Source organism: Lynx canadensis, chromosome A2 (genome assembly GCF_007474595.2).
Source record: "Lynx canadensis isolate LIC74 chromosome A2, mLynCan4.pri.v2, whole genome shotgun sequence".
Lineage (NCBI taxonomy): Eukaryota > Metazoa > Chordata > Mammalia > Carnivora > Felidae > Lynx > Lynx canadensis.
Genome location: NC_044304.2, coordinates 153,453,025 through 153,478,283, shown reverse-complemented (window position 1 = coordinate 153,478,283; position 25,259 = coordinate 153,453,025). Strand labels below are relative to the sequence as shown.

The following is a 25,259-nucleotide window of genomic DNA, read 5'->3' as shown; positions in this document are numbered from 1 at the left end:
ATAAGATTCAAGATGAGATTGGATAGAACCAGTAATAGTTTCTGGGAACCAGGGGTGTACCTAATGGTTACGATTCATGTGGGGAGGACATGAGTGTTCTCCTGTGATGTGCTGGAGCTGGTTGGTAGCAATTCTAGACTGCGTGGACTTGGCAGCCTTGCGTTCTCTGTATCCAACTTGTCCATGTGTCTCAGAGCAGACTCTGAGCAAGATGAGGCACATTTGTTATTCCGTACAGAGTAACTTTCATTTCAACCGTCCACCTTCCCATCAAGACAGCATCGTGGGGACTCTGGGATCCAGAATAGTGTAACGAGCTCAGTATGAGGACTGGAATGAATCCTGAATACCACAGTCAAGATGGAGTGCCCTGAGAAAGGGCATCTGGAAACATGAGCTTTGAAAATGCTAATGGTTTCTGTTATCTTTCAGATGGTAAACGTGTCAAGGCTAGAGGGAGATGACAATCCTGTGCAGCTCATCTACTTTGTGGAGGATCAAGATGGAGAAAGACTCAGTGCAGTCAAGTCTTCAGATCTGATTAACAAGATAGATATCCAGAGAGCAGCCATTATCTTGGGTTACCGAATTCAAGGTGCTGTTGCCCAACGTAAGTGCATGAGGCATAGACCCTAAGTATTGTCAAGTATTGTCAAGCTGTGCTGTGGTCAAAAGCCAGTCTGTTTTCTGACAACGAAATCTGAATTTAAAGCACTCTTATGTGCACAGAGTAGATTTCTGTCTTAAACCCTTATTACAGGACGCTCGAATAAGATGTCAGTTGTGCAAATTCACTCGACAAGTCCTTCTTTGTTTATTTTGTTGATTTAGCCTTCAGTGCTGTTTTTCTTACCTGGCATTTTGTATCCCAAGTGTTAGAGTGAGTTCTCATAGCTTAAGTTAACTGTAATATTTTTTCCCCTGCTCCTGTACTATTTTTCTTTTGAAAATTTTGTCTTCGGTAAAATAACTTGCTTTCTCTGTATTTATTCCAAAATCTTGTCTGTCGTATTTTGAACGTTGGTGGGGACAGTTAGTCACACAGGAAGCTGGGAGGTGCCCTCTGCATTTACTGGCTTCCTTCTGAGTTTTTTAACACAAAGAAGTCCTTGATCCGTCCCCTTTTCATTGCTATTTCTCTCCCTCCCCATCCTCACAGTACTTCACAATTTAGAAAGAGGTATTTTGATATTTCTGTATTATTGTTGGAAGATACTTGGCCCCCTGGCAGTGATTGCTCTCGGTGCCTTATTTTTCAGCTCCCAGATTTTGGGTATTTAAAATGAAGGAGAAGGAGGGGCGTGGAAGAGCGTATTTCTCTAAATGTTCCCTTATGAATCAGGCTGCTATTTTAATGTGGATGTTCTTGCATTATGAGCCAGAGAGCAATCCTTGTAGGGAGCTTGGTGATATTTTCTCCCAAGAGTAAGGGGATAAGTAAGTGTTGAGAAGTAATTGAGCATCAGAGACTCTTGAAAAGGTCTTTGTAGGGAACACAGAGGAGGCAAAGGCACTTTTGAAAAATGACAGCTTCACGATTATCCTTGATAATGGAAGATTCTTTGTGAAATCTGTACTTGTCCCTGGAAACTAAGCAGGACGAGGACTCCCGGGCACACTTTGCCTGATTCATAGATGACAGTGGAGAGAGTTTAAGCAAATAGTGGTTTGTGTTTGTGTATTTCAGATACGGTTGCATGTTAGTATGTTCTGTTTCAGAGCAGTGAGAAAAAAAATAAACAAAGCTCTTAGTTTTCTTCATCTAGGACGTTTTGTATTTTATTTTATTTTATTTTATTTTATTTTATTTTATTTTATTTTATTTTATATTTTATTTTATTTTATTTTATTTTATTTTATTTTATTTTATGAAAAATAATTTAAGTTTATTCATCCTGAGAGAGAGAGAGAGAGAGGCAGGCAGTCAGAGAGAGAATCTCAAGCAGTCTCTGTGCTCACAGCATTCCAGCTAAGCACTTCACTTTTGAAAAAAGCTCGATTGCGATATGGTACGGCACCTTTCCCACTACTTCCATTTGCTCTTTGCACATCTCTTTCCTCAGTTTCTTGCTAAAATCCACAGGGTAAGGATCCTAGGATTGGAAGCCTCAGCCAACGTCAGGCCCTAGGGCAGCCATAGACCCTGGTATCAGGGCCTCATTTGGTGAATTCGTGCCTCCCCCAGGGTATTACTAGGTGAGATCCAAGGAGAGGATCCACTTGTCCCAGCTCCTCGGTTTGATTCTGTCACTCTTTCCGTATGGTCAGTTGTTTTCATGCAAAATGAGTCACATATATAGACTATATTCAGGTCAAATTCAAAAATAAGATTAACACTTTGTCCTCTTTTTCATTTTCCGCATAGCCTGTGCTCTCTCATTTGTGCTTTCTGCATAGTGCATGTGCTTCAGAGGCCTCGCTCCCTTCCCTTGTCACTCTCTCAGGGCCTAAACCCACACTTAAGCCGGCACCGGGAATGTTTGTGTTGTTACATCTTTGAGCAGAAACATTTTGATCCCATAGCACATGTTAACCATTACAGGATATGAAAAAAGCGTAAGACTTAGCCCCTGCTTGTGGAGACTGAAATGTATTGCAAGAGACAAGACTTAGAGTCATGACCATATTAATGAGTGGAGTGGCGCCGTATATCAAGATAACACATTTATGTAATAAAATGCATTTTAAAATATAGTAAGGTACCGATTGCAAGGCCAAAGTAACCAGAGTAAAATAACTTAGAAAGGGAGGAAACTGCTGTTGTCATGGAGAGGTCTTTAGGAAGTGATCACAACGGATGAGGAGGTTGGGCAGAGGGGAGGGGGACATTTGGGTTTGGGTTGTCTGGTGATTGGAACCTGAGCTTTAAGTGGAGCTGAGACCTTTGAGAGGATGGGTGCAGAATGAAGAGGTCAAGGGCCCTGGATCAGGAGACAAGGTTAGGGAAAGGAGCTGGTGAAGGAATTGAAGGCAGAGGGGTTGAAGCCTATTCCTCCAAGATCATGTCAGATGGGAGGCTTGGCAGTGGTTGGGGTGGTCAGGAGGGTGGGGAGTGGCAGATTTGGAATCAGTAAGTGGGATTTCACATAATTTAAAAATTGACATCTGGTACCTCAAATCTTGCTTTAGGGGTTTAGAGGGAGAAGCAGGTGAGGAAATTAAGGCGATGCTCACAGATTACTTGTTGGGGTTTCTGGTTTTTAGTATGGAAGCATTCCTGGAGTGAGGTTACAGTGGAGCTGGTGGAACACACTGGAAGTCAGGAGACCTGGAATTAACCTAGCTCTGCCATCAGATGAGCCATGTTCCTTTAGACACGTCACCTACGTCACTGTGGTCACTAGTGCATTGAGGACGTAACAGTCTGTGTTGTGTTTGTTTACTGAGTCATGTTTCTAGCCATCAGGAGATCACAGCCTCCAACTACTTGTTTTGACCTGAAATGACAAGGACTCTCCAGGTTTCTCACAGAAGAAGGCATGTTCTTCGTGTTCCTCACAGAAGGGCTGTCCAGTAAACGAGTGCAGAAGAATTAGCGAATGACCTGTCTTCTTTGTCTGCAGCCTTGGACAGAGTGAAGAGGCCGTCCCCAGAGTCCCAGAGCAGCAACCTCTGGGTCATTGTCGGTGTGGTCATTCCAGTGCTCGTGGTGACGGTGATCGTCATCATCCTCTACTGGAAACTCTGCCGCACGGACAAGTTGGACTTCCAGCCTGACACGGTGGCCAACATCCAGCAGCGTCAGAAGGTAAGGGGCGTAACTGCCCCGTGTTCACATAGGCCGTCTTACGGGCTAGGGTAGGCTGAGTTCAGGCTCTTGATACTGAAAGACAGGAGAGGGAGCTAGTAGGGACATTTTGTGGCTTTAACAGTGGTATCCCTTTGCCTCATATTTGCTTACTGGAACCCTGTTTCTTCTTAGAATTAAATATGTGCCAAGAAGATTAAGCTGTATCAAGGCTTAGGAATGTTATAAGCTCCCAGGTTATGTGATTTTATTTATGAGATGATCACATCCATGTTTGTATGAATTCTGATCTATTTTAACCCTGGATAGCTTCAGAGAACAGGAGCTAAGGGAGGTTTTCTCAGATCTGTATCTCAATTTCGTTCATACACGGCCTCACTAGACAGTTGGTTTATTTTCCATGCACCATATTGGAAGTCCACTATCCACCTTGATTAAGATCATGTAATCATTAAAAAATGATACTGCATGCCTTAAACATTTTAAATATACAAGTGGGTTCTTATTTGCCAATCTTTTGATATACTCTGAATCTTTTTTTCTTTTGTATTTTATTTTTGGGATTGTTGGTTTACTGAGAAGATTCTGTGTGGTTTTTCTTGTAAGAAATAACACCTCTAATGCATCAGCTGCTGTTTCCAGCTTGGGTTTCTTTAGAGAAGAGCAAGCAACCTGAGTGCAGAATTCTCTAGATTATTTTTTTTCAACACCCACTCCAAGTCTGCCATCTTTTAGAGTTAATTCACCTACCCCTAATTTGACAGCAGTGTTTTTAAAACATCTTTTTCATGTCATTCCAAAGCATTCAATTTAGTTTTTATAATAATAGCAGTTCTCACATTTATGTTTGAGTGGTTCCTGCAATGTTTGTCACATAGCAGTTTCAGAGCAAAGATATTGACTCTTAGCAAGTGTCTAGTTTTGGTTGATCTTTTCTGAGCAAAAACATGCCAAGTACCCAAGAAGAAGTCAGTAGCTGCACACGTGTAGCCCACCGTGCCAATTAGCCATTGCCAAGGGAATGGAAAATGGTGGTCCATCTACTGTGTTTATGAATGTACACCCTCTGTGGGTCTCACACATTTAGAGGGCTCATTTGACTCCAGAAGTTTGATTAAAAAAAGCAAGCAAGAGGCAGAACAAGAAGAAATAAAGGGCTGCCTGTTAGCCTTTGAAATTTATTCTGTTTGGCTGTAAGAAACGCTGCCCATTACAAACCTATACCTACTGAAAGAAAAAACATAAGTATTTTTTTCTTATGAATTAACTAAAATGCAAAGCCGTGACTAAGTTAGAAGCTTATGATTATCAAATGTATTGAAAGCGTTTTAAATTTTTTTTTTTTTTAACATTTATTTATTTTTGAGACAGAGAGCATGAACAGGGTAGGGTCAGAGAAAGAGGGAGACACAGAATCTGAAACAGGCTCCAGGCTCTGAGCTGTCAGCACAGAGCCCGACGCGGGGCTCAAACCCACGGACCGCGAGATCATGACCTGAGCCGAAGTCGGACGCTTAACCGACTGAGCCACCCAGGCGCACAAATGTATTGGAAGCGTTTTATACACTAAGGTTCTATTTATTACCTGTCTTCATTTATTATTTACATAGTGTGCTAAGGTTGTTTTGTTGTTAGGCAAGGTAGTGGCGTGGAAAAAACCTGGAAAAAATGCTTGATGTGCTGAATCATTCATTGCGTGAATTTCATTGTGCTAAGATCAACAGTAGGTTTGGAAATGTTTTTGTTCCGGTGAAAAGAGTAATGTTACAGAGAGATTTACCCAGTATAGATGGTTATGTCGTCAGGTCTTTCATGTTCCATGTTGCCCAACATAAACACTCCCCATGGAAGCCCATCTGTCATCTGTTCCTTCATTCAACTGTCAGAGGACAACATCCCTTGAGTTCAAAACAGGATATTCCCCAAGTTTTCTCCTTCTCCTACTTTTACTTCCGAAATATTTTCGTGCCCCAGATGTTGCTATAAATCAAATGGACAGAGTTTCAAATAGAACCTCCAGCCCTCGGAGTTGCCCTTTACGGCATGTTTGTAGGAAGGTCTCCTGCGTGGAGGGGGCCCCTGAGGGAGTAAGTGTCTTCTGACACTGGAAGGGGGGCCAAAGCCCCGTGACATTTCAGAAGCGTGGTCTTTGTTTTGTTGGCATAGGAACCCGCTATATAGGTCTTGTCTCGTGTTTATGATAGGAAAAGGATGATCTGTGTTTAGTTTAGAAACAAATATCTCTACTTTACAACTGTTTCTTCTAAGATTTACGTGGCAGTAGTGAGGGGCCTCTAGCCCATCCCTTGGGGCAGTTTGAAAAGATGCCAGCTTCCCCTGTGACTTCAAGAGTTCTTTCTCCTTCTTGTGCTCACCCTGCCCCCCCCCCCCCCCCCCCGCCATGTTGCTGCACTGCTACTCCCCTAGATCCCCCGAGCAAATCTCAGAGCTACAAACATCTGGAAACAATAAATGTGCTGACCAAGAGTCCACACCCACTACCCCTTGTAATGAGCAGGAAACCTCTTCAGATTGGGAGTGGATTCATTTTGACATATGATAAGAGGGAGAGACCATTCTGTCACATTTGGAGACAGGGTCTTTTTTTATTTCCACTAATTAAAAAAAACAAACCTAACGCATATCTTTCTTTTATCTGTAGTCTCTTTAATCTGTAGCCCAAAGCCATCACTTTTTACTAGTATCAGAAAAACTGCAGCTTGGACCCACCTCGCCCTGTTTGAGGCTCTATTTAAAGACATGGATGGCATTGGCTAGATGCTGCTGATCCCACGGAAGCTTGTTCCTTCCGATGGGGTAGTCCATACTCTGTTGTTGGCGTGGGACCATGGTTCCTGACCTGTGGGCACTGTGGGCAGCCGGAGGGAGCTGCTTCAGTCACTGCTTCTCCGTTCACCCAACACCCAGCCTTTGCTCTGAGCCAAGCGGGGCCAGGCTGGGTCACAAGCCCAGATGACATGCAATCCCTGCCTTCGAGGCCTTTAGTAAGAGAGGACAAGTGACCCAGACACTGACACATTGCAGCCTAAGTCTGTCCAGGCTGCCACGGAAGCAGGGAGGAGGGGCAGCTACCCCATTGGGCAGTGGGCTGCCTCTGCCCTCTGGAAAGGAGTCATGCTGGGGCTGAAGCTCAGAGGTTGAAGAGATGAACCAGATGAAGTGGGCTCAGGTGGAGGGAACAGTCTATCTGTCAGGAACGATGGAGCAAAGGTTTATGGAAGGGCACAGGAAAAACTGAGGGGACGGTAGGCAAGAGCCAGGCTGGGAGGGGTTGTAGGACAGATCAGGGGTTGGCAGTGGTGGTGAGGAGGTAGCGAGGAGCCAGTGATGGATTTTCAGCAGGGAGAGCAGCTTGAACATATTCATGCCGGGAACGACCACTGTGGAAGGCTGTGTGGACAGCCGATGGAAGAGAGAAGCTTCATGGGCATTTCTTCCATCTCAGCCAAATTCCTCTCATCCCCTGCGGTTGCTCTTTGATTCTCTGCAAGGACCCCGTAACACCTAGTTTGTGGGGAGTTCAGTTCCCCTGCTGTCACTTGGCTGCTACCTCCAAGACCGCAGGGTGACCAGAGGTCCCAGGGCTGCAGCAGGGACAGACGGTAGTAACGTGTCCTTGTCCTCGCCTTCTGAATGGAATCAGCATGGCGACCGTGGTGACTTTTCACAGATCACATCCACCAAATAAGAAATGCATAGACAGTGCTGCGGTCTGCGAGACTGCAAATTTTTATTCAGGCACGTTTGGGGTTTGCTCTGTGGTTTCTATTGTCATCTTAACTGCTCCTTCCCAGGGGTTCAGGCTAACTGGAGACCTGGGGATTCGCTCCGTCTTGTTCCACCCAGGTCGTATTATATTTATGGTTCATGCATTTTAAAATTCATCAGGCATCTCTCCTATTCTTTGGCTGACCTGCTTTACCAGCCCTCTCTGACTCGTCGGCGACGTATTCCAGTGGGGCACGGACAATGGGGACTGCCCCCTCTGTGACATATTAAAGAGGGATGGAACAAAAGAGAGCCATCTTTCCTCAGAAATAATGGGTCCTTAGAGAAATATTGAAGGCCCTAATTAATTGTGGCTCTTCTTTTATAAAATACTGATTGAAGCTTATTCTGCATGGGGAAGCCGGAGGCACAATACAGCCAGACTTAACTCTAGATTTTTTTGTTTGTTTGTTTTTAAGAAATGGAAAAACTAGAAAAAAGCATTCTGGAAAGTAGGGATAAAACAAAAGGAGCTAATTGCATAAGTGGGCAAGTTTTCCTCTAATTTCTTCCTTTTGTGTGTTCTAAGGTAGCTTTTGTTTTGTGCAGAAGCACAGGTTAGTTGCCAAATTTCTATTGTTGAAGGTGGTGACTCACCCTGCCTGTAAGTAGTGCAAGATCTAATGGATATATTCGAAGATGTTGGTGGGAATCAACAGTGAGCCAGCAGGGCCTTTCCTTGGTTCCCCACAAGATCCAGTAAGTTTGGAGCTCCAAATGACTTTGTAAAATTCATTTAGTTTCCAAATATTTATGGAGGGTCTACCCTATCATATCTTGGTACTGAATTAGACGATTTTGTATCTAACTTTATAGCTTTTATCTGACGCCTGAGAACACTTAGCAATTTCTGTTAACTGCTTGACATTTCATCAGCCAATAGCAACAGCGATGTTGTCAATTGCACCTGGATGGTACTTAGACATTTATGAAGCATTTCGACATATACATGTGTTTGTTTCTTGCACGAACTCTGAGAGTTTGTCAGAGTAGGTGACCAGTATTAATCCCTAGACTTGGGGTACACAGACTGGACCACAGAGGCAGTGCGGTTTGTATTTTTTCCTTTATTCACTTTGGAGACCTTTACTTGGAGGAGGCAGTCTGTGGCTCCTCCAGTTTTTCTAAAGCTGACTGTCTGCCTTGCAAAAGTGATTGTTTCCTGGTCATTAGAGGCATTTACTTTCTTACTGGGAAGTGCACTAAAGAAGATTTTACCAAGATTTACTAAATGGTGTTGACGGGGTTGACTCAGTGACTATTGATTATATCCGTGATTCTTCCATTTAGAGGCAGTTTGTTTATGGAACTAACAGGAGGTGCGGCAGGGGTAAAAAGCAAGGGAAGGACTCTTACGACAGGAGGTAGGAAAGGGGAACCAGCGTGATGCCCAGACCACAGGCACACTCACGAACGGCCCCTGTCTGTGGTGGAGTAGTCTGCTCTGGTCACACGGGATCATTAATTTAGAAAACAGAGCCTCACCGGGTCTTTGCCTCTTGTTTCCAAGCAACAGCTTTGTAAACTACATTTATAGTAAGTTTTGTCCCCCTCTGCTGGAATAAGTCATTATTACCGACTACTTCCTTTCTATTCACAGATTGTAGACTTTTAGTGCTAAAAAGACCTTCGAGATCACAGATCTAAGGCTTTGGTGTTGTCACTCGTTTGGCATGAAGTTAGCACAAATATGACAAAACCTTTTGCTTCTATACATAGCCCATTGTCTAAAATAACTCCTTCGGTTGTTTTGGCCTTTGTCTTTGACCGATGGACTCTCTATAAAGTGTGGAATACAGCCTCGCCAGGGGCTTTGGTGTGCATGTGGCTTTCCTGCCAAGGAGACCCGTGGGGCAATTATTGAAACGCAGTTTAGTTTCCTGTACTCTTCAAGTTCCAATTAATGACACATAATGCCTCCCCCCGACCCCCGACACTTTTAGTGTCACCGCAAAGGGTGCCTCACCTTTATTGCCCACATTTCTATATACTTTTGAGCGCTTTTCCCGTGTTAGCGCAGCCCTGGGAGCTGAGGCGTGGACTCCGTCATGGCAGGTCCACGGGGCGTTGGCTGTGGGTTTGGTGTTGCCACCATGTACCTAAGGTAGGACTTCCGCAATGTGAGAGCTGGGCTTTTTCAAAGACCTCTTTCTCCTTTCTCTTTGTGCCCGCATTACTTCTTTCGGCCACTCCTTTCTAGAACTTCTCTATCCCCTTGCCTTCTATTACATTAGACGTCACAAATTCTTTTATTTCTTTGAAAGTCACGTATTTATTTTCCTCGCCCCAAACTATTAGATGTTACCCAGCATTTTGTCCACAGACTCTGTTTCCATCTTTAAAAAAATCTCAGGACCCTTTCACGTCATCTTCTGTACAGATGCTCTCCAAGTCCTATCTCCAGCCTGAAATCTCCCCCAAGCTGTCATCCTCCATGTCCAGTGACACCAAGCTCTCCTCCTTTGGAGCGTTTCCTGCTATCTCAATCTGAAGCGTGTCTGAAGTGAAACTTGTCTTTGTATCTCCTCAGGTTAGCATTCTTTCGTGACGAATGTGCCTTCCACTGTTCAGGATGCCTGCCTATAAGTCATTCAAGTTATCACTGGCTGCTCTCCCTCCTTTGCCTCTTGCGTCTATATTTGGCTTCCAGATCCTTCTGCCTCGTCTTTAGAATTGTTCATTACTTCCCAATTGGTCTCTTTGAGTCCCGTCTGCTTGGATTTTGGAAATCTGCCTCTTTAGAAATGCTTAGTGGTTTTCTGCTCTAGAAACTGGCACTTGGTGTTGGGCAGCCTTCTCTCTCTCCCCACATTCTGACCCTTCTAGGGCAGCTGATGTGCTCTCTTCCCAGCTTTCAGGTGTTCTCTGGCCCCTGACACAGTCTTAGGACATTCTCTGTGTAGCTGCCCTTTTGCATTTATTTCCAAGTTCTTCCTGTCCTGCGAATCCCGGCCTCAGTCTCCGTTTCTCAATAAAGAATATCTTGCCCACTATATATAGATATATATATATCTCGCCCAATATATCGTGCCACTGTCTCCGTCTAATACACTGCATAGCACATGATCGTGCTACTGTGATGGTGGCCAGGTATTGTCTTGCAGTGTCTTTTGTATCATGGTCTAGATATTTGGTCCCATAATCTTCTTTCATCTTTCGCAAGTATCTGCCTTTTCTGCCAACTCTAGGTATAAACAGCCCTGTGCACACTGTTGATGTTTTAGAGATGCTTGTTCAGTTAGATTGGTGGGGTGGCAAGCACGATCTCGGGTCGGAAGTTGGCACTCACAATCTTGCCGGCCCTCACAATCCCCTTTTACAGTCCCCGGACTTCAGATTGACTCTCTCGCTTGGGTGTGTCTGTGTGTTTTAGTTGCAGATCCCTAGCGTGAAGGGCTTTGATTTTGCGAAGCAGCATCTGGGTCAGCACAATAAAGACGACATACTGATTATTCATGAGCCAGCACCACTGCCGGGACCTGTCAAGGATCACACCACACCCTCTGAAAACGGAGATGTGCCCAGCCCCAAGGCAAAGATCCCTTCCAAGAACGTCCGTCACCGAGGAAGGTTCTTATTGGGCTTTCTGTATTCTCTATCTCAGAGCATGTTTCCGTTTTCAGTTTGTCAGTTTCCAGTGTCAAAAGAGCTGATGGTGAGTATTCCCTGGGTCTGGAACCCCAGGAGACTGGCGCCAGCTTGCCCAAAGTTAACGAACCCAAGGGCTCTTGATCCACTCCGGTGGACTGCCATAGGAGGCCAGGAGCTTTTCTCAAGTATTTAGCGTTATAAATCGCTGCCTCTCGTGGTTTGGTGGTCCCCCTGAGACTTGGTGAGGTATTGACTAGCTCAAGTGTGTGTATTCTGGGGTGGGTCATTCTAGGCCCTCAGGACATGATATCAGAAGTCATAGGTAAAACATGCCTGACACATAATGCACACTCAGTCCATATTGGTTTTGCCCTTGACATTATGCCAGAGGCTGGCTATGACTTGGTAGCTTTGTCTGCAGGTGACTTTCATCGCATCCTCCTTTCTTCGCCTGTCTTTTCGCCAGCCGTCTCTGTTGTCTCTCTCGTTAGCGTGTTTCCATGGGCTCCGCACCACCTCCCCCCTGCCCAGCTCCCCATTCCCGGTGTATTTCCATTCTTCCTATCAAAGCAAAGCGCACGGACGACTGCCTGTTAACACGCCGCCTGGAAGTCCCCCTTTGCACCCTCTGATCCTGTGAGAAGGGCTGGAGCTTGGTCAAAGATCAGGATCAGGTTTTATGCAGTTGACTGTAGGACTCAGCCTGGTCACGCCATAGTATGGAAGCTTCAAATTATCAGCCCTCCTTGCAGCTTTGAACTCCAAATCTTGATCTCCTGCTAAGAGGGGGAGAAAAATGTGTGATCATACCAACACTTGAAACGATGTCACAATTTCTGACTTATCAGAAAACCTACCCCGGGGGTTCTGGCCTAGTTTTAAGAATTTAATGGATGTTACAACGTGATCTTTACAAAAGAAAGCGAATTATGTAGAGAGATGTTACTTGCTTAATTATCTTGCAGGCTAAGAATAAATCAAATCATTAAAGATCGTCAAAAACGTTAGTATAATTTTGCCAAGTTTTTTTTCCCCCCTCCCCTGGTAGTCCCATTCTAAACATTAGTCACAACATTTCAGTGGTCTGCGGTTAAGGTAGTATTTTAGCATCCCTTAGGGGCACACAGAGAAGGGCTACTAACTGGTTAAGGATTTTCATTAGCCTGGTGCAGCCTGGGTTCTCTGACATCCTTGCTCTTTATATGTAGAATCAAATCTCAGGAGTGATTGTTGCTTTTGTGTTATAAGTGTTGGCTTCTGCCGAAGCTGTGGGGTTCTTTGGGGTGTCTTCAGGACCACCCTGGGTTCCTAGGAATTCTGTAGTCTCAGTTGACCTGGAACCGGGCCTTAACCCCAGATCTTCTGATACAGTCTCTGCTGGACCCAGACTGCCAGGCCAGGGCCCTGGTAGCCGAGGGACCATCCTCCAGTGTGGCACTTAGTTTCCTGGTATTTGCTGAAACACAGCCTGCTGAACCATATAAGCCCTGTTATACTGTCTATGTGCTGTGAGTGTGTGTTCCTTGTAGATGATTTTTTGGATGGTCTCATTTCTGTCTGTTTTGCCTCGAAGGCTGCCTTCCACACCTAAGTTAATGTGACCTTCCCCTCCCCTCCCCTCCCTTTCTTTCTTTTTCCTAATGCTTGTGTTTGTTTTGTGTCTGTAGAGTTTCTCCATCAGATGCTGACTCTACCGTAAGTGAGGAGTCCAGTGAGAGGGATGCAGGAGACAAGACGCCAGGAACGGCGAACGATGGCCAGCCCCACAGAGCCCCACAGAGCGGTCAGTGATTCTTCCCATTCTCCACGTTAACTGTAGTAATGGAGATTCCAGTAGGATAAGGTTTTACGGTATTTCACATGCTAAACATTTAACAAAAAAATCTGCAGTGGAATATTTGTTATCCATATGGTGAGTTTCTCAGCATCGACCGTCACTGTCTGATGTGGTTCTGGTGTCTGGATTGAGGCAGGGGACTGTGCTAGAGGTTAGGGATTCACTCAAGTACGTTTGGAGGTTCATAGCCATGTTCCATTCTAGTGGAGAGTCCTAATGGTTTGCCTCCCCCAAGAACAAGGAGGAAATCAAACTACAACCAGACTCGCAAACACTACCTCCAGGATTTAGTGACCTTCTTAGGATCCAATTCCAGTATTTCCCAGCTGCCACTGCCAGAAAGTCATTTATGTATCATGGGTCCAAATGCATTATATTTGGTTCTGTTCCTAGATCATTCTTCCTATAGGTCATTCGGTGCAGTCGGGTGGCGTAGCATATTTGAATCTGTAGTTTGTGGTTTTTTAGGCCAGGTATGAAACGAACTTCGTGTCCGTCCCAAAGACATGAACGTGGAGCTCTTGCTCCGTGACAAAACTAAGCCCACAGGTCTAACTAGACTTAGGAGCATTTCTTGGTGTGATGGCAAGGTAGCTTGGCTTTAGTTTAAGAGATTCTGTTAAGTAAATGTGCTAGTACAGCTGTTGTATTTGCTGGAGTTTTATTTATATTTCAGGGCCGTTTCAGTAATGCAAAGAAAATTGGGATGCCCCAGGATACTGTTTTTAATAGTAATTTTTATACTTCAACATTTGCCGTCATAAATTTCTTTGTTTCAAAATGCAGTACCAAGTGAACCATATTCTATAAATGAACAGATTCTAGATGGAAGCTAGAGGGCCTGATCTATCATTGCCATGCTGGTGACCTTGCAAGTCACGTAGCCTTTGGGGCTTCTGTAGGACTAAACTAGCTCATTTTGAGATTCCTTCCAGCTCTTTTTTGATGTTAAAGAAAACTCCCTTAGAATAAAGGAAGAGTTTTTTCTTTGGATCCAGTTTCACAGAATTGTAAAACTTATTTAAGCACCATGGTAACAGGTGCTCTGTTTCAGACAGACAGAACTAAAATCTAATTTTGATTCTGGGAAGGAAATATTTGAGAGGGAAAAAGAAAAAAAAAGAATCAGTTCTGGAGTTTCTCAGTTTCTGTTCATTGCTTATCTGAGAAAATCTTGCTTTTAGTTCCTGCATTTAACTCCTTACTGACAGTATTAAAACCAGTATCTTCTGTGTGGCTAACAAAAATCAAATATCACTATCAACACACACTCAGAATCCAACTAGTAAGCATGTCAGGTGTGGGACTGAGTTGTCCGCGGAAGGAGGCAAGTACACTAGATGTTGTGAGTTCTGGAAGCTAAGATGTCACCATTATGATTTGAAGAGACGCCACAATCTGTACATTATTTTCATATTTTAGGAAGATGATTTTCTCACTACAAATATCACTTCGCTTGAAAGATCTTGTTTACTTCTTTAAAGCTACCATGAAGGTATTTTTTTGCTTGCATAGAACTTAAATACCCTATAGAAAAGATTGGGAGTTTTAAAAAAAAAATTAATTTATTTTTAAATTTACATCCAAGTTAGCATGTAGTGCAACAGTGATTTCAGGAGTAGATTCCTTAATGCCCCTTACCCATTTACCCCATTCCCCCTCCCACAGCCTCTCCAGCAACTGTCAGTTTGTTCTCTGTATTTTTTTTTTAATTTTTTTTTTAACGTTTATTTATTTTTGAGACAGAGAGAGACACAGCATGAACAGGGGAGGGGCAGAGAGAGAGGGAGACACAGAATCGGAAGCAGGCCCCAGGCTCTGAGCCATCAGCCCAGAGCCCGACACAGGGCTCGAACTCGCGGACCACGAGATCGTGACCTGAGCTGAAGTCGGACGCTCAACCGACTGAGCCACCCAGGCGCCCCTGTTCTCTGTATTTAAGAGTCTCTTATGTTTTGTCCCCCTCCCTATTTTTATATTCTTTTCTCTTCCCTTCCCTTATGTTTGTCTGTTTTGTATCTTAAATTCCTCATATGAGTGAAGTCATGTGATATCTGTCTTCCTCTGACTAATTTCGCTTAGCATAATACACTCTAGTTCCATCCACGTTGTGGCAAATGTCAAGATTTCATTCGTTTTGATTGCCGAGTAATACTCCATTGTGTATGTGTATGTGTATATATATAAGTATATATATATACACACACCACATCTTTATCCATTCATCCATCGATGGACGTTTGGGCTCTTTCCATACTTTGGCTATCGTTGATAGTGCTGCTATAAACATGGGGGTGCGTGTGCCCCTTGGAAGCAGCATACCTGTGTCCCTTGGATAAATAACTATTAGTGCAATTGCTGGGTTGTAGGGTATTCTATTTTTAATTTTTTTGAGGACCCTCCATACTGTTTTCCAGAGTGGCTGCACCAGTTAGCATTCCCAAGGATTGTGAGTTTCTAATCACAGCTTTTGAATTATTTTGTGATTCATGTAAAAGTCCTTCTTTTGTGACAAGTCATAGTTGCCTGAGAACCACTTGGGTCCCTCCTCCATGTTGCCCTGGGACCAGTGTTCTGTCTCAACACAGCAGGTGCCCTGGCCTCTGGGTCCTTTCTGACTCGTTGGCAAGACTTGCGATGGATGTCATAAGGCATCTGACCCACATTGCAATGGTGGCTGAGCAAAGAGCATCATTGATTTTGGTCTATTAGAGGTTGTGCTTTATCCCCTGCCCAGCTGACTATTTTTGGAAGATGGGTAGACCATGATGCATATATATGACCATCTATGGACCCTTAGGAGGTTACTTAGATGTCATTGTGTTCACAGTTATTGTGGTTTTAGAGTAAGTCACATTGTTACCACGGGTTCCCTTTAGCAGAGCTGTGAAGAGAGAGATGAGCTAGGGAGACGATGCACCTTCCTCGTGTGAAGGCAATGGCATTCAGCCTGGTACTGTGCCACCATTGTGGTGTTCTTGCCTAATGTTGTATCCTTCCTCCTCTGTCATCGGGAATCCACTGAGTAGGTAAGGACTGCGAAACATGTGCGTGCAAGGATGTGATTTAAAAAAAAAATTTTTTTTTAATGTTTATTTCTGAGACAGAGAGAGAGCATGAGTCAGGGAGGGGCGGAGAGAGAGGGAGACACAGAATCTGAAACAGGCTCCAGGCTCTGAGCTGTCAGCACAGAGCCTGATGCGGGGCTCGAACTCACAGACTGCGAGATCATGACCTGAGCTGAAGTCAGACGCTCAACCGACTGAGCCACCCAGGCGCCCCAAAGATGTGATTTTTAAGTAGTTGGCACTTCGTTCATGAGAATTCCACAAGTTCTGAATTGTAGAATGGACTTCTAGAAGTTTCAGTTGGAGCTAAGCCGATAACCTCCTTTGGCGTTGCTACGGAGTTTGCAAAGCAAATGAATAATTTGGGGGAGATTGCAGGGCAACTGTTTTGACTGCCTATCACATCAAAGTTTGTCAAGGAATTGTGGAGCACTCATTCATAGAATGACTAAATTCACAGATTAGAATTCTTTTCATTGAAGCAGATTCCCAGATGCCTTTCTGGGGTAAAATTTTATAAACTTAGTTGAAGTGACTGGTTGATTAGTCCTGCATTCAGCATATCTGTGCTTAGTGCCTGTGGCGGGTGAGGTGCTAGAATGGGAGGAAGAGGAAGAGAGAAATGTGATCCTTGCCTCCCAGGATACTAATGGGGGCCATGGGCCTTAGCGATTGTGTACTTTGTATTTACCTGCAGATAATGAAATTAATATTCTTTAAAAATGTTTTATAGCTTCACCATTTCAGTACTTCATATAGTTCTTTCCCCTGTCATTCTGCTTTGTCTACATCTTCCTATACTCTAATTTCTATCATTACAGTTTTTTTGGTTTTCTATTTGAATATAAATGGGTTTTAATCCAAAGTCTCCTATTACCTTAAGGTATATTCATGCAGATTAATCTCTGTGTATCCAGTTGTACCTTCCATTGGTCATTATTGTCCATGTAGTTTTTATTTGTACAATATATAGCAAACATAAAAATAACCAAGTTATGGGGCGCCCGGGTGGCTCAGTTGGTTAAACATCCAACTTCGGTTCAGGTCATGATGTCACAGTTCATGAGTCTGAGCCCCACATCGAGCTCAACACTGATGGTTTGGAGCCTCCTTGGGGTTCTCTCACTTTCCCTCTCTCTCTCTCTAACCCTCCCCACCCCTCCCCCAAATAAATAAACTTAAAAAAGTATATCCCCATTACAGATACATACACATACATATATTGTCTGGTTGCAGTTGGTGAATTGTGCCAAACTGTGACCACAGCTGGGGACTGGAACAGGGCACTGACAGGAGCTAGGCATAGGCTTGCAGCTCGGAGGTACCCAGGCAGGAAGACAGCGCGGAAGTCGGGGAATGGTGATCTTCCTTTGTCATCTGTGTGCCCCGGTCTGTCAACCCTTCTGGAGGAAAGCGTCTCATCTTTAAGTGTCAGTAGCTTAAAGGGTTCCCCTTTGTGACATTTGCTGTTACTGTCAAAGTTTGGGTTAGCAAGGCTAGCCTGTCTGGCGAAGCTAATTACCCCCTTTTAGGCTTTGTGCCTGCAATTTGAGTAGCTGCCACAGGATGAATGGTGGTGCCGGCTGTGCTTGTGTTGCACAAATAGGCTCCCTCTGGGCCCAGGGCAGGGAAGGAAAGCCCGAGAATAGCCCGAATCCAGATAACGATGCTCCCTTGCTAGAGAGGCGTCATTCATTCACAGTTCTATAAATCATTTCTAATCGTGTGGGATATAATTCAAATTGAGACGAAATACAAAGACATACACACCACTGATGTGCGTGCATTAAAACAGATTCCACACGCTCTTGCTCCTTCTTGTGACCTCTTGGTCGTGTATTGTAAAGCACTGTCCAGAGTGTTCAGGGGACAACTGTGGCTTAGCAGAGGGAGTGTATCTAAGTACCTCTATCAAGCTCTTCCCATCTCTTCATCCCTTCTGCATCTCTCTCTTTCTCTTTGCCTTTTGAAAAGTAAAGTTTATTGGGATTATATCTACTACCAAAGTCATATGCATTAGAGAAAACCCCCACTAGAGAAAATGTAAGAAATTGGAGAAAATCACCCATTCTACTAAGGTCCGGTCTCTGTTTTCTTTTTAATTTTTTTTAACGCTTATTCATTTTTGAGAGACAGAGACAGTGTGAGTGAGGGAGGGGCAGAGAGAGAGGAAGACACACAGTCCGAACCAGGCTCCAGGCTCTGAGCTGTCAGCACAGAGCCGGACACGGGGCTCGAACTCCTGAACCATGAGACCATGACCAAGCTTAAGTTGGACACTTAACCGACTGAGCCACCGGGGCACCCCTCTCTTTTGAAGTTCTGGTTCCTTTTCTGGAAAGTTCAATGTTGGGGCGCCTGGGTGGCTCAGTCCGTTGAATGTCTCAACTTCAGCTCAGGTCATGATCTCACGGTCCCTGAGTTCGAGCCCCACGTCGGGCTCTGTGCTGTCAGTTCAGAGCCTGGAGCCTGTTTCAGATTCTGTGTCTCCCTCTCTCTCTGCCCCTCCCCCACTCATGCTCTATCAAAAAAAATGAATAAACGTTAAAAAAAATTTTTAAAGTTCAATGTAGTAAGATATGCATGCCATGCAGTGTCCCCCTTTTTTAAGGGTACCACTCCTATTTTTTTAAGTGGGAAAAATTCCCTGTCGGCAGCAGCTTTTTCTTTTTGTGGCTCTTCAACTTAGTTTTCTTTGTGTGTCAGAACTGAAAGACTAGATGTGTTCGTTATTTTTATTTTTTCTTTGCCGTGAGAATTCTTTTTTATTTTTATTTTTATTAAAAAAAATTTTTTTTAATGTTTTATTTATTTTTGAGATAGAGACAGAGTGTGAGCAGGGGAGGGGCAGAATCTGAAACAGGCTCCAGGCTCTGAGCTGTCAGCACAGAGCCCAATGCGGGGCTCGAACTCACAAACCATGAGATCATGACCTGAGCCGAAGTCGGACACTTAACTGACTGAGCCACCCAGGCGCCCCTTTATTTTTATTTTTTAAAATTTACATCCAAGTTAGTTAGCATATACCGTAATAATGATTTCAGGAATAGATTCCAGTGATTCATCCTGTATGTATAAAAGCCAGTGCTCATCCCAACAAGTATCTTCCTTAATGCCCCTTACCCATTTAGCCCATCCCTCCACCCACAACCCCTCCAGCAACCTTCAGTTCTCTATATTTAAGAATCTCTTATGTTTTGTCCTCCTCCCTGTTCTTATATTAGTTTTGCTTCCCTTTTGTTCATTTGTTTTGTGTCTTAAATTCCTCATATGAGTGAAGTCATATGATATTTGTCTTTCTCTGAGTAATTTGTTTATCATAATACCCTCTAGTTCATCCATATAGTTACAAATGGCAAAATTTCATTTTTTTCTTTTGTTTATTGATTTATTTTTGCGAGAGAGACAGAGCGAGTCGGGGGGTGCAGAGAGAGAGGGAAAGAGAGAATCCCAAGCAGGCTCTGCCCTGTCAGCACAGAGCCCATTGTGGGGCTTGAACTCACAAACCGTGAGATCGTGACCTGAGCCAAAACCAAGAGTCAGATGGCTTAACCAATTGAGCCACCCAGGCGCCACAGGATTTCATTCTTTTTAGTTGCCAAGTAATACTCCATTGTGTATATATACCACATCTTCTTTATCTATTCATCTGTTGATGGACATTTGGGCTCTTTCCATACTTTGGCTGTTGTTGATAGTGCTGCGATAAACATTGGGATACCTGTGCCCCTTTGAAACAGCATACCTGTATCCCTTGGATAAATACCTAGTAGTGCAATTGCTGGGTCGTAGGGTAGTTCTATTTTTAACATTTTGAAGAACCTCCATACTGTTCTCTAGAGTGGCTGCACCAGCTTGCATTCCCACCAACAATGCAAAAGAGATTCTCTTTCTCCGCATCCTTGCCAACGTCTGTTGTTGACTGAGTTGTTAATGTTAGCCATTCTGACAGGTGTGAGGTGGTATCTCATTGTGGTTCTGACTTGTATTTCCCTGATGATGAGTGATGTTGAGCATTTTTTCATGTGTCGGTTGGCCATCTGGATGTCGTCTTTGGAGAAGTGTCTATTCATGTCTTTTGCCCATTTCTTCACTGGATTATTTGTGTTTTGAGTATTGAGTTTGGTAAGTTCTTTATAGATTTTGGAAACTAACTCTTTATCTGATGTGTCATTTGCAAATATCTTCTCCCATTCTGTCGGTTGCCTTTTAGTTTTGCTGATTGTTTCCTTTGCGGTGCAGAAACTTTTTATTTTGATGAGGTCCCAGTAGTTCATTTTTGCTTTTGTTTCCCTTGTCTCTGAGGGAGGGAGTGTTGAGTAAGAAGTTGCTGCCGCCAAGGTCAAAGAGATTTTTACCTGCTTTCTTCTCTAGGATTTTGATGGCTTCCTTTCTTATGTTTAGGTCTTTCATCCATTTTGAGTTTATTTTTGTGTATGGTGTAAGAAAGTGGTGCAGGTTCATTCTTCTGGTTGTCACTGTCCAGTTTTCCCAGCACCACTTGCTAAAGAGACTTCTTTATCCCATTGGATATTCTTTATTGCTTTGTCAAAGATTAGTTGGCCATATGTTTGTGTGTCCATTTCTGGGTTCTCTATTCTGTTCCACTGGGCTGAGTGTCTTTTCTTGTGCCAGTACCATACTGTCTTGATGGTTATAACTTTGTAATATATTTTGAAGTCCAGGATTGTGATTCCTCCAGCTTTGGTTTTCTTTTGCAGGATTGTTTTGGCTTTTCAGGGTCTTTTCTGGTTCCATACAAATTTTAGGATTGTTTGTTCTAGCTCTGTGAAGAATGCTGGTGTTATTTTGATAGGGATTGCACTGAATATGTAGATTGCTTTGGGTAATACCAACATTTTGACAATATTTGTTCTTCCAGTCCAGGAGCATGGAATGTTTTTCCAATTTTTTGTGTGTCTTCTTCAATTTCTTTCATAACTTTTCTGTAATTTTCCAGATGTGTTCATTGTTAACCAGCACATACCTGCATGTCCACTGTTCCCTATTCTCTTGTTTTTCTATCAGTATAATTGCCCTGGTGGCTAAATTTTTATCATTCCAACTGATAGCAGAAGTTCAGAGCTGCTTTCAATGTTCCTCTAAAAGTTGTGCAAGTTGCTTAGTGACTGACTAAGCAGCTCCTGTCCTCTCTCTTTCCTTCCTGAAGACTTTGAGATGCCGTTAGACGAAACATGGCAAGTTTTGACACCATGCAGCGTCACGATTGATTATTTGCTGTTTCTTTGGGATGGCTTTATTTATGCTTTTGCTTTTCCTTCTGCTCCAGGGCCGCCGCCGCCCAGTTCAGGGAACGAGCAGCACTCGTCAGCCTCCATCTTTGAGCACGTGGACAGGCTCTCCCGGTCCTCAGAGGCCAGCCGGCGGGTTCCCAGTAAGATACAGCTGATCGCCATGCAGCCGATACCAGGACCTCCAGTTCAGCACACCGTACTGGCCGACCGGGTGGCAGAAACCAACAAAATTAACAAAGAGGTATTTGCTCATATTGAAAAGTACATTTATATAAAAAAAAAAAACCAAAAACCCCACATTCTGATTTGGTCAGTGCTTACCAACAAGTGAAAATTGCAGTGTTGAAGGTCGGAGCTGCTAAGAAGTATGCTTAATTTTAAGTTTTATGCTCCGCTTTTTTAGATCAGATACCATTCAAGGACACCGTTTCGCACACTGGCCGTTGTGCAGAGAGTTCACGTGGCAAACATGAGACTGCTATCCTTCAAGAGTCCTGTTTTGGCCCTTGGCTGATGTTGAGGAACTTACGTGTCAGAAAGGCTCCTGCCATTCCCAGAACAGAGTGGTTCACTGTGCCCAGACCGTTTTTGCAAGCGTTATGACTTATTTGAACATCTCTTTTCCTTCTGGGACTCTGGTACACGCTAGGCAGAGGGTGCCTGTTGGACCAGCCCCCAGTACCGATCCTGGGCACTGCATCTCTGATGGGCTTCCTTGGTGGACAACATTTCACATGTGTTGTCACAACTCATTGCTGGAGGAATTAAGCATATTTAGTGTGACTCCCCTGGGAAAGGCCTCTTAGAAGCTTGTGCTTTGTTTCCTCCAGATTTCACCCCACATACCCTGTGCTTATTTTAGTTTGCGTCCTTTTGCTGTATTAAATGGGACTAAATGCTAAGTCCTATCGGTTTTCCTAATGAACCTTTGAATTGGGGGGTGATCCCAGATAGATCCACTCTGATCCCAAGGATCTAGGAAGGCGTAGTAAAATCACCTTCCAGTGAATCCTGGAAGAGTGAGTTGGTAAGATTTGGGGAAGCAGAAGGCCAGGCCAAGTCACTGTTACCTTGAACTTGAAAGGTTTGACCTGGCCTGAGCCATTTTGGACTGCACATAGCTTCATGCTGTGCATTTCCTGCCCCTAACAAATACCTGCTACTGTTGTGAGTTCTGCCAGGATGAAGTCATAAGCAGTTGGTGTGGTGGAAACCCCCTGCCCACTTTAAAGGTGATCCTTGAAGTAGATCATCTTACCGAAGTCCCATCAAGAGTTCCTAGAGTTTTCCCTCTCTAGCCCTCATTGGCTTCTTGCTAAGAATGTGACAAGAACGTGTGTCCCGGGTTTAGGATGGTGTGTGTTGTCTCTTCTTACCGAGTCCTGGCCTGGCTCAGCCCCAGTCCTAACCTAGAGCTGTCTGCACGCCTCTGTACCTGCTACGGGTAAATCCTCCTTTAAGTGGATTTTCCATCTGGTGGAAAGAAAGAAGGGAATGTGCTCACCAGGCCTGTGGCCTCACAACTTAATAGCATACATCTTTTTTTTTTTTTTTTTTTAACTCTCTTTTTAAAATGTAGTGCTTGATACATAGGTATGTATGCCCCCGCGTGGGAGTGCCTGTCCCTTTGGGGCCTGGACACGGGTCTGGGGAAAAGAAAGGCCTTCCCCCAGATGCTGTCTCCGTGTGGGTGGCAGGAACCTTCAGGAACATTCCATGTGACTCATTTCTCTCCCCTCGGCCACGCAGATCCAGACGGCCCTGCGGCACAAGTCCGAGATCGAGCACCATCGGAACAAGATCCGGCTCCGCGCCAAGCGCCGTGGCCACTACGAGTTCCCGGTGGTGGACGACCTGTCCTCGGGCGACACGCGCGAGCGGCACCGCGTATACCGCAGGGCGCAGATGCAGATCGACAAGATCCTGGACCCCACAGCCAGCGTGCCCTCAGTGTTCATAGAGCCCAGGAAGAGGTGGGCGTCCGCAGAGGGGGCGGGGGCACCCCCCAAGGGTTGCCTGTGGAGGCGCCGTCGGCCTTGCTCCTGCTGGGCCTCTTCTCATGCTCCCCCGCCTGTTTCTCTAGGGGCCTCAGAACCCTGGCCCTGGGTTTATTCTGCCTCCCCGAATTCAGCTAGTTGGACATGGCAGTCACCTTCTCTTTCTCAGATGGCTCTGCTCGAGTCTCTCTCACTGGGGAATCTCCCTCCTCTCCCATCCCACCCTTACCTCCAGTACCTTCACCTCCTTCACGTGGGCACCCGTCTGTGCCAGGTGCAGGTGCATTTCTTTTCCCATAGCTGTCCTCCGAGTCTTGGTCTCTTGGCCTTCCGGACCCCTGCCCCTAAGGCGCGTGTGTGTGCTGTAATCGCTGCTCTGGTTGGTCTTGCTGTGCCCAATACCTGTAATGGCTTTGGTTCCCTGCCGCATGGAACCTGCCCTGTAACAGGAGGCGCCCTGCCTCCCCATTCCGGCTACTTTCCACCATCCAGCAGTGTAAACAGAACTGTCTCTCCCTTAGATGGGCCTGCTGTTGCCCGCCATACATTCATCTGCTTCGCATTTCTCCCCACACTCCTCCCCTTCTGCAGATCCTACTTGCTCTTCAAGACCTAGTTCAGGTGCTGTATAGCCAGCCATGATACTGGTAGCTCACACTGATCTTGCCCTTTTCTGAAAGTCCGGAAAAAGTCACGGTTATATATTACCTTATATTATTCTCTGTTGTTGCATGCATTTAATATGCTCAGGTAGACTGTGGCTTCCTCATAGCAGAGACTATGTCTTACATATTTGTATCCTATGGGGTGTTTACCACAGTGGCCACCATATCCCAGATGCTTGGAAAATACTTTGTGTTTAGTGGATAAGCTACTGGTAGGAAGGATTATTTCCTATGAAGATAACCTCCTTCCTGCCCCCACCCCCTCCCACAGTTCCAGGATAAAACGATCTCCTAAACCACGCCGAAAACACCAGGTCAACGGCTGTCCCGGAGATGCTGAGAAGGACAGACTCATCACCACAGACAGCGATGGCACTTACAAGAGGCCCCCCGGTGTCCACAACTCTGCCTACATTGGTTGCCCAGTACGTAACGCTGACTCTCGCTTCCGGAGCCGGGGTGGGGTGGCTCTTCGGAGAGTGACCGCTAGTGGCTGCTGCCCTGTGTGGTGTTGCTGCCGATGACTGACACTCAGGGCCATGAGACATGTGGAGTGAGGGAACTGGTAGGCTGCTCCTCTGAGAGGAGACTTGAGTCACAGAGCCCAGCAGGCTGCGAAGTGAGCCCTCTGGAAACGTAACCCGGTGTTTGTCCTTTCTGTACACAAGCCCTGTTCTCTTATGCTTCAGGATGGGTACTCCTGGAAGTTAACTGGAAAACAATTTTTTCTTCCTTCCCCCGGTCATAGAATTGTTTGGGTTTCTTGGTGATGGGAGGGGTATTTAGGGTTTTGTCTATCCCTTCTCTTCCTAGAGTGCAAGAAGGTATTGTGTGTGTGTGTGTGTGTGTGTGTGTAATTTTAATGGAACAAAGAGCTTAATGGAAATTAAGAAATACGGAATTAAACTTTTTTTCTTCAAACGGAAAGGGGCACACACAGAATTGCTTGAAGTGTTAAAGGCAGACATTGATAGCATTAAGGCGCACATACACAGACCCCATTGAGTAGGGAAGAAAGTGCCAGCCTCCCCAAAGGTCTGTGACACAAAGACAACCCAAGACGGAGGGAGAGCCAGATGTGGCTGACTTCCAGCAGTGCGGGAAGGACACCAGTAGCCTTGGGCCGGGGTGCAAACCTGGCTCATTGCACAAGACCCCTTCCTCCTTCCGGAGATGCACTTACAGAGGCATCCTTGTTTAGAGAGACATTAGCAAAAAAAAAAAAAAAAAAGATAATAATAAAAATAAAAAAAAACAAAAACAAAAAAACCCCACATCTTGGAAAAGGGGTTTGTGATGCACATGATCA

The 25,259-nt window shown here is 44.8% G+C and overlaps 1 protein-coding gene across 1 annotated transcript in view; it reads left to right on the top strand.

The window, feature by feature from the left end:
* KIAA1549 (KIAA1549 ortholog) overlaps window positions 1-25,259 on the top strand; it is a 93,784-nt gene that overhangs the window by 25,486 nt on the left and 43,039 nt on the right. Inside the window, exons 8-14 of the mRNA XM_030297111.1 lie at window positions 433-610; window positions 3,564-3,748; window positions 10,911-11,107; window positions 12,796-12,911; window positions 21,324-21,529; window positions 23,038-23,261; window positions 24,222-24,375. Of these exons, the coding sequence (XP_030152971.1) occupies window positions 433-610; window positions 3,564-3,748; window positions 10,911-11,107; window positions 12,796-12,911; window positions 21,324-21,529; window positions 23,038-23,261; window positions 24,222-24,375 (1,260 nt within the window). The remainder of the gene's footprint in view (window positions 1-432; window positions 611-3,563; window positions 3,749-10,910; window positions 11,108-12,795; window positions 12,912-21,323; window positions 21,530-23,037; window positions 23,262-24,221; window positions 24,376-25,259) is intronic.